This window comes from Gymnoscopelus braueri (assembly GCF_963280865.1).
Source record: "Gymnoscopelus braueri genome assembly, chromosome: 5".
NCBI lineage: Eukaryota > Metazoa > Chordata > Actinopteri > Myctophiformes > Myctophidae > Gymnoscopelus > Gymnoscopelus braueri.
In genome coordinates, this window is record NC_137606.1 from 24744813 (window position 1) to 24754812 (window position 10000).

At 42.8% G+C, this 10000-nt stretch overlaps 1 protein-coding gene across 1 annotated transcript in view; it reads left to right on the forward strand.

The window, feature by feature from the left end:
• pde3a (phosphodiesterase 3A, cGMP-inhibited) overlaps positions 1–10000 on the forward strand; it is an 81016-nt gene that overhangs the window by 52704 nt on the left and 18312 nt on the right. Inside the window, exons 3-4 of the mRNA XM_080429133.1 lie at positions 3253–3501; positions 8100–8245. Of these exons, the coding sequence (XP_080285259.1) occupies positions 3253–3501; positions 8100–8245 (395 nt within the window). The remainder of the gene's footprint in view (positions 1–3252; positions 3502–8099; positions 8246–10000) is intronic.

Genomic DNA, 10000 nt, shown 5'->3' on the forward strand with positions numbered 1-10000 from the left:
ATCATGTATACCGATTTGCGTGAATTTTGGATGAAATCGGAAGTAGTAATATAAAGAAATTTGTTTTACATAAGTCGGCCTCCTGGTGGCGCTATAAAAGGCAAATGTGAAAAATGCAGTGCAAAGGTTTTTCCTTGACCTCTAGGGAGTGCGCATACAGAGTTTTACACAGATCGGTGCAGTTATAGGTAAAAACATGAATCGGCCTGTTATAGCGCCACCATGAGGGCGATTTGAAAAATTTCAAGTGGCATTTCTCCCTCTGCATAGTGGGAATGTGCGTGCAAAGTTTCACGGAAATTGCATGCTGTGTTCACGATTTGAGGCATTTTATTCAAAACAGAGCATTCCTTTAAACTTTGGAAGCCATTTTTAGCCAATCAGGATGGAGTATAAAAAATCGGAAAGACTTGTTTCGTTTAATGACTATAGAGATACTGTGTACCAATTTGCATGATGTTTGGACAAAATCTGTAGGAGTACTGTCAAAAAATGTGTTTTGCAAAAAGCGGCCTCCTGGTGGCGCTATAACAGGCCCATGTGAAAATGTTGGGGCAGAGGTTCTGAATTGGGATCCAGGGAGTGTCTGTGCACAGTTTCACTGCGATCAAGCCAACGGTGCGGGAGATTAGCTGTTCACAGACGGACACACACACGGACGGACGGACGGACGGACACACACACACACACACGGACGGACAGACGGACAGGGGGCGAAACATACTCTCGCCATGCCTTTCGGCCTGGTGGAGACAAAAATGTTGTAGTTATATATTTTTTAATCTAATCTAGTAACAATTTTGCGGACCCCCTGCAGTACCTCCACGGGCCCCCTAGGGGACACAGACCCCCTGTTGAAGACCTCTGGGTTAAAGGCGTGTGCCTCTCTTTCAGGTCTGCCCCATGCAGGCTGTTTGGATAGCCAAGGAAAAGAAGAAGGAATTCCGCACACTGTTCTCAAGCTCCAAGAAACTCACTTTTTATTTTTGCAACGTTTCGACCTTCTAGGTCTTCATCAGGCAAATATAATATTAATAATATTGAATATTTGCCTGATGAAGACCTAGAAGGTCGAAACGTTGCAAAAATAAAAAGTGAGTTTCTTGGAGCTTGAGAACAGTGTGCGGACTTCCTTCTTCTTTTCCTTGATTCTTCCCTTGATGTCCAGCACCTGGCCTAAACGCAGGCGTGGGATGTGCACACAATCTTCTCTTTGAACTGTTTGGATAGCCAAGCCATTTTCCTCATTCTCATACTGTATGTGTTTTGCAGGCAAACAAACATTTTCCTTCACTGCCATCCCAATGGTCTGTTTGCAATACCTTTATGTTTACAGATGCTTGAGGTGGTGGGAGCAATGTTGGCTGGTCCAGGCTGTACTGTATGTAGAATGTCTAGCGGTGTGTGTTTATTTGTTACAGTAATAACAAATAAATAAGTAAATAAATCTTGGTTTCGATATATTTTTTGGTTATTGGCTACTAAGCATTCTGAAAAGGTCTCTAAAATCTGTAACTGTAGGCCTGAATAACTGGTGGCAATTGCAACGCTATTTATTTTTGTGATATATTCTCAGATACCTGCATCTCGTCTTTCTGTCTCTCATTCATTATGTTGATTTGTAGGTAGGTGTGTTTGTTTTTGAATTTTTATTTAGTGTTACGAGTACTTTAACCCTGAGCCTTTGTCTTTATTTAAGTTCAATGGGTTCCATCGGCAGATTTCTTATGCTTTTTACCATAGGATTTATGCAGAAATCAAGGTCTGTGGTTAACTTAACCCATTGATACCTGGAACGCATCTGTGTCACTTTTAGATTTCTTTAGGCTATTCAAAAATAGCAGATATACAAGCTCATAGCGCGGCACCGAGTGCCGCGCTACGAGCTTGTATATCTGCTATTTTTGAAAAATCTCGAAAATATTTTTTTTAGATTTTTTTCAAAAAACTGTTAGGATTTAGAAGACATTTCTAGAATCTTCTCAGGTCTTAATGGGTTAAGCATCACAGCCCTCCCTCGGGTCATTGGCGACGTGCACGCCGAGTTTGAAGTCCGTCTGACGGATGGTTCTCGAGGTACTCGAACAGACGGACGTACACATATAAAGACATTTCGCACATTTATTGGAAGATTGTTGTTTTTCTTTTTGGAGGAGGGGGTATGCATTCTTAACACATTCCACGCCAGAATTTAATCTCATAGTGTACTCACCAGTGCCAGAGTTTTATTGTTGTTTTTGTGTTTTATTCACGTCGCCACTAGCCTCGATCTCCAGGCTTTTATTGTTTAGTTTTGCTAAAGAATAAAAGCCTGGCCCAGCGAGTCGGTGTACTCGGTATGAGGAAGTGTTTCATTTCCCAACCAACCAGAGTGCAGTGGGCGTCGCTCGTGATGTTGTGTTAGCGGGGCGGGGGTTGACGGACAGATCGGTGAACCAATGGGATCAGGCGCAATCTCTCGCCGGCTCTATACACCCGCCCCTCTATACACGAAATCAGGAGCGTTGGGGCAGCCTACGTCGCCACAGACAAAGTTAAATATGTTAAATCAACTCTTTGTAAACACACAGCCGATCCTTGTGAGTCGACCACCGAAGACCGCATGAAAATCTGACCAGTTGGCGTAGATCTACGCGTGTGGCGGCTTTAAATAGGTTCGCGTAGATATACGCGACTGGCACTCAATGTGTTAAGAACATTAGACTACTCGAAAATAGATTTTGGTCAATAATGCACATCCATAATATTAGTGGTGATAATGTGTGTGTGTGTGTGTGTGTGTGTGTGTGTGTGTGTGTGTGTGTGGGTGTGTGGGTGTGTGGTGTGTGTGTGTGTGTGTGTGTGTGTGTGTGTGTGTGTGTGTGTGTGTGTGTGTGTGTGTGCATGCCAGGGTGTGTGCGTGTGTGTTTGTGCATGCGTGTGTGTGTGATGTTTGTCTGATTCCTGTAACTCGGGATTATAAACTCTCTCTCATAAATTTGTAATCCTGAGTAACAGGTAATAGTCTGGAAAACGCACGCACAGTCTCGAATCAGTGCACTGTACAATGTTTTCTCTCTCATCTGTTTAGTTTTCACTTCATTATAAACACAGCACAGGTGCCTGCTCCTCAGGTTGCCTCTTTAGTGACTCAGTATAGTGAGCGTCAGTGACGTCTTTTCACTGTTGAATCATCATTCCTGTATGCCAGAAAAGATGTGTCAAATGACAGTGTCTTTCTCCCTCTCCTCTCCTCTCTCTCTCTCTCCATAGTCCATGGGCACCAGCGTGACGGTTGACATCGCGGTGATGGGCGAGGCCCATGGGCTGATCTCAGATCTGCTGGCAGACCCCTCGCTGCCCCCCAAAACCTGCAGCTCCCTGAGGGCCGTCAGTAACCTCCTCGGTACCCACATCAGTCTCCAGTCACTCCATCGGCCCCGCGCCTCAGCAGCAGACATACACACCTGTTCTGATTCGGAGGAGGGGGCTGAAAAAACGGAGAAGCTGGCCATTCCAAAGGTAGGTTTCTGTCGGGGAACCAGAACTTTCCGCGTTCAGAGCCCAGCTCCTCCTGCCTTCATGACACTGAAACCCTAGCTTCTCCAGATGAGAGCAGTATGGTACCTTGCATTGTTGTGTGTGTGTGTGTGTGTGTGTGTGTGTGTGTGTGTGTGTGTGTGTGTGTGTGTGTGTGTGTGTGTGTGTGTGTGTGTGTGTGTGTGTGTGTGTGTGAATGGGTGATAAATGCACATGGTAAAGCGCTTTGTGTAAGAGTGCTATAGAAATGCAGACAGATTTACTTCTCACTTCTCAGTCAGATCATACAGTGTCAATGTTAAAGAACCATACATGTTTTTGCATGTTTAACCCGATTACTTGTTTACTAAACATAACTGCCAATCAGGGCCGCCGTTGCCCATCATTCTGGCCGTATCCTATCTAATGAGAATGGTGACCTGACCTCACTAGTTGCTCCATGATATCCGTAGTTACGTCCCAATTGTTGAGAATTGAGTGTGCGAGAAAAGTTGTGGTCGGGAGATTACAAACAAAAAAAGTTCAGTCAGACAACTCTTAGATTGGATTAGAATATATATTTATTAGCAAGCTTGAGCATGGAATAGAAAGCATGAGGAAGCATAGTTTGGCGTCAGGCCTCTGAATCCATTCATTCCCTGTAAGGATAACATTTTAATGAATGTTACATGCCAAATAGCATAGCTTTCATGGGCAGCAGCAGGTAAGCAGCGAGCAGCAGTAGCAAATCTCAGCAATAGCAGCAGCAGCAGCAGTAGTGACACACGTCAGCTTAGCAAGACAGGGAAGCCAGAGTGAGCAGGTAACAGCGCAGTACCTATAACCACCCGATCAGGAGGAAAAGTGCATGTGACTTAGTCACCTGATCGGTTGCCCCAATCCCTTGAGTTGCCTGGCCTGAACTAGCTCCGTAAACTGCGCCTCATTAGTGAGTGCAGTTGACAACAGTAGCATTGGCTACATTAAGTACATGTTATGTGATACCCTGAAGAAGACATACTCTGTCGAAACGGTGGTGTCTTAAATAATAAGTAATTGCATCGTGACTATACGAGCTGTGCGACCTCTTTTCTTTGAAACATGTGATACTGTGTACAAATACGACAACCAAAAAACAGACATTGCACACGACACGATATAACAACAATGGAAACATTATCTGCAGTAATATTGGTACGGTCCTTTTGGTTTTACAACTGGTTAATATATGCATGCTGTGTTATTATAGGGGAGGTAAAGGTGTACAACTAGGACACACACAAACAAACAAACAAACAAACATAAACAAACAAACAAACAAACAAACACAAAGACACAGGGTGTATCTCACTCAGCATACACGTCATCCCCAATTCACCCCCTTCTTACTAGCACTGTGCAGAGCTCAAATGTAGCTGACAATGACACAGATGGCTTCAAGGGGTCTATTTAATGTTTTACAAGACTTGCCGCCTTTCAAAATGCATGCAGGCACTTAAGGCAGCGGAGAGACCAAATAAAGCGTGTGATGCTATGCAGGATAGCCTACCAGGAGAGTGACTAGTGGCTTAAACGCCGCTGCCTGAACGCACTCAACTGCTCAACCCATGCAGTGGAACTCATTGAAATGCTGCCTCATTTCCAACTCATTGGGAATTCACTGGTCTGCATGAGGTGAATGATGTTTAAACTTGGTGATTCAGCTCCCTTGTGCTGTGCATTCGAATGGCATTTGATTTGCTCTTTAGCACAGTGACAGTGGAAATAACAAATGCAGTTATGCAAGATCATAATGCAAATCAATGCAATTGAACTTACAGCTTGGGGAAATGGATAAAAAAAGTCCCCTCCAACCGTATGTTGGCTGTACAAGACAAGCCAACATACAGTACTCAGGCTCTTCTGTAGTTATTTTGTAGTTTACTTTGGTGATGTATGGTGGATGATTTAATTTAGTTATGCTGCATGTCTCACCCCAGTTTACAATATCCCTGACTTCATCTGATATGGCATACATACATCAGACCTAATTTTCTGATCTCCGATTCTCTCATTTCGTCTCCATCACTGTTTCTCTCTCTCTTTTGCTCCCACCCTCCCATCTATCTGATGGTTTGAATTAAATTGGACCATTACAGAGCCACGCGACAGCTAACAATTTAACGCTAAACTTGTTTAGTATCCAAATTGCCTGCCCGAGGCCTACAGTAGATTCTCCCTGTGTTGCAATTAACGTGGAAATGGATTCATTCTATGTGAGCATTCAGAGTGTACAGTAGGTTGACTCACTGCCAAACTGAGACAATTAACTCCATGTTGGCAAAAGCAGTGCACGAGGTTCGCCCATGTTGGTATTACTCTCCCCAGGGTAGTTCCGGTTTAAAGGTAGGAATATGAAATAGCTGAGAATAGCTGAGAGAGAGAGAGAGAGAGAGAGAGAGAGAGAGAGAGAGGACAACATGTTTTATCGTTGCAATGGCAGATTCATGTGAGCGATGTGTTTGTGTGAAATGCAAAAATGCATTGCAACTTGTTCATTGCGATTAGACAAGTTGAATCTCTTAGTTGCCTCACCCCACAATAGCGATTGTCCAATGCTAGCTTATTAACTCATACAGTATACCGCCAATCGCGCATTAATGCGATCTAATAAATAGCGCGCTTGTCCGCCAAGATCGCATTAATGTGATCTAGTGATTAATTGGGGTTTATATCTCTGATCGCGCTATTCTGCTTATTTTTCATTCTAGGTTTCGAGTTCCAGTTACTTCACCCACACTGGGATTTTTTTTTTGTGGCCAGAATAGGGAAAAACACGTTTTTTTACACGGTATAAAAAACTAACGGAGAGGTCCACTTCTATAATCTATGGTCTGGGTGACGAACAGTCATCGCTGTCGTGTATCACATCGTATTTTTGGCCGATCGGAGAATCTGAGAACACGTCACATCCGGTTTGATGTATTTGACTGTTTGACTCTGTGTGGGGGGGGGGGGGGGGGGCGAGTGAGTCAGAGAGCTGATCAAGGTGTCTATTTGCTGCTCTCTAGTGGCAGATTTGTCGTATGTGTTTAAAACAGCACTCAAGACAATTTATTTGAATGAAAAATTACAAAATAAAAAAATAAAAAAGCACGCAAATCGCTGGCACAGGGGTGAGTACATTAGGAATAAACTCTGGCATTCAATGAGTTAAGCGTCATTCATACCATAGGTGAATCTGCCACGATAATTAAGAACAAGAACTATGGTAAAACGTTGCTGCTGTGGAATCTGCAACAGTGATTCCATGTACTCGGTTGGAGGGGACTTTGTTTTATCCATTTCCCCAAGCTGAAATATGCACTGAACTTTGGCATTATGCATGCATCCTAAATCACTCTTTATTAGCTTCATGAGCTGTTTATACACATGTGCAGTTACAGCCGTTTATATTTTTGATAACGGATGTGTAGTTGTGGTGAAGACATGTCAGCAACTTCCAAAAGGAGTCTTTTCATGAATAAAATCGTACAGTACTAAAGCAATGAGCCACAAGAGGTCTCAGTTTACCTTGTATTTTGTAATGGCTTAGGGGCGTAGTGAGGCACGACGCATCAGCGGAGTGCCTCCGACCCTCTCAGACATTATATAATAGAGTTAAACTGAGACCTCGCGTGGCTTATTGCTTTTCTAAAACGGTTACAAATATGGCAACATATCACGTTTTGTTTGTTTTCTTTGATCGATCTATTTTCCCCCTTGCCACTTCCTCATGACAGAGACTAGTGCTTGTCTACATAGCCAGGCTGTATGAAGACGTCAACCTTTCCCAAACAAACACATAGAGAAACAAAACTTAACTGTTCGGTCAATCTCACGGTAACTAAGATATTCGATAGAAATTCATAATGTTTTTCATAATTCATACTATGTCTGTGAACTTCACGTGTAAACTGCTAGCATAGCTACTTAGCAAAGCAATCGAGACATGCGAGGGCGAGCAGCACTGCTGAATAAGCTTGCTGCTGCAGTCACCGTCCTATGCGTGAGGGCGGTGCTTAGAAGCCCCGCACCATGTTTCCTTACAAACATGGTTTGTAAGGAAATCAAGCGCTCCCCTTACCTAGTTCAGCTACAGATACACTATCCAGTGTTATTTCATTTCCATTCCATACGAAGAACGCAAAAAGAGGAGGTGCTCAAGAAACTACACGGTGCCAGACCCGCCTGGTCTGTTTGACGGACACGTCTGGCCCATGTACGTGGGCAACACAAGAAAATTAATAGAATCTGAATTATTTGTATTGCCCACACTGTGGAAAGAAATAACGCACCCGGGATTGATATAAACGGATCTAAGGTGTAGATTTCTCATTCATCACATCTACTAAACGGAAACCTGCCAATTAGAATCAAGGAATGGGACTAGCCGTTTTAGAATACTGTATATCTTTCTAATTATAATGAATATCTGCTGCTATACAGTATGTATAGCCTAGGTTACAATTTCCAACTTTTTGTGTATTTAGTTTGATTGTACTGTCTGTCTGTGCGTGTGTGTGCGTGTGTGTGTGTGTGTGTGTGCGTGTGTGTGTGTGCGTGTGCGTGTGCGTGTGTAGCGTCTCAGGCGGAGCCTACCCCCAGGTTTGCTTAGAAAGATCTCGTCATCGTGGACCACCACCACCTCTGCCACAGGGCTGCCCACCATTGAATCGGGCCCTCTACGCCGGGACCGATCTGCCAGCATCAAACACACAACTGACAGGTAACACAGCTCTCACCACATCACTGCAGACTGACTCGCTCGCTCACTCACTCGCTCACTCACTCACTCACTCACTCACTCACTCAGTCACTCACTCGCTCGCTCACTCACTCACTCACTCGCTCGCTCGCTCACTCACTCACTCACTCACTCACTCACTCAATACAATTATTTGTATTGCCCATAACAGTTAGTTTGCACATAAAATGATTTTTTCTCGTTGCAATTGGTGCATTACACCGAATAACGACAGATTAGAAACATTAGCAAGTTATGAGCTGTGAATTAAGAAGCTATATACAATAATATGCAATATACAATCTCAAACGTATTGGCTTCATACCCCTTTCCCTGATTTCTGAACCCAAGTACCTCCTTTACCCGAACCCTATTTAGAAAACTGCAAGAGAAAACCATAGCTAGCATAATGAGGCTATTAATGAACCCACCTTTTGAACAATATAACATTGGAATAAAATAAGAAATGCTGTGCAAGATTTGCAATTATCACCTCCTGAGCAGATTTATTTTAAACTCTAGCCATAACATTTCACTAAGTCCAGCTTTCAATGTGTTACAAATAAAACAGCTTGACAGCAATAAGTATTGCTATCTATTCAATGTATAGCACCGTCTGGTATTTGTGTAAACCCTGACACTCAAAATGCAACCGAGTGGCATAGTGTTGCTGGCAAACATAAATAGGAAAAGAATAATGATCAAACAGCAACAGAACATGCGTATTACATATGCCTTTATACAGTATGGTTATTTAATTAATTAATCAATTCATTAATTCATTCATACATTCATTTATTCACTGCTGTGTACAGCTAATCGCCCCTCTGGAGACAAACTCTCATTGGGCATCCATTGTCTCCTCCCGGCCTACTTGTCCTTTGTGTGACACCTATAGATGGGTTTCCGCGCGACGTCATCACAGAGCAGAGTGCGCAATCTGCGCATGCTTGGGGTAGAACGAACCGGAAGCGCCCTTCACTCTGTTGTTTTGTTCGGGATTTAGATAGGCATAATGCTGCTATTATAGGCATAATAGGCATAATGCTGCTATTATATACAAACAGATCCAACTTCCGACAAATCATTTTTATTGAGTAAAGAAGATATTACAAACTGCATAATTTAATCTACTTTCATTAAACCCGGTGAAGACCATTTCTTTTATGAATGTACAATGGCCAGAGCTGCTGCGGGTAATAGCGCCCTCTACAGGCTCGTCCCTCCACTGCGCGCGCATCATCCTCTCATGTTTACAAACAGGAAACCCATCTATTGCACGGCCCCAATTTACACCTGCTTCTTGCTCCATGTTTATATAGAAGCAGTCCACTTATATGTTATATGTTATATGTTATATGTCGTCGCTGTCGGGTGGAAACCTTGTATTTCCAAAACTGTTACTTTTCAGAAATTTTCAAAAAGAACCTGTGTTCCAATGGATCCAATATAGTTATTATGTATTCACAAGCTCTTTTTTAATACTTTTCATTGGTTCATTATTCAGAAAACCCACAGACACATTTAACCACTTTTTTTTGTGGTAGATTGGCTATTTTGGCTACTTTTGTGTGACAATGTAATATGACGAAATGTTGCATTCATTTTAAAAATATAAAAAGTTTAAATATGGAGATACAAGGTTTCTGCCCATCAGCAACAATGTTTGTGTAAGTGTTGCATTAACAATTTGCACCTGTGGGATGGCACTGACAGCATGTATTCTCAGTTATGCTA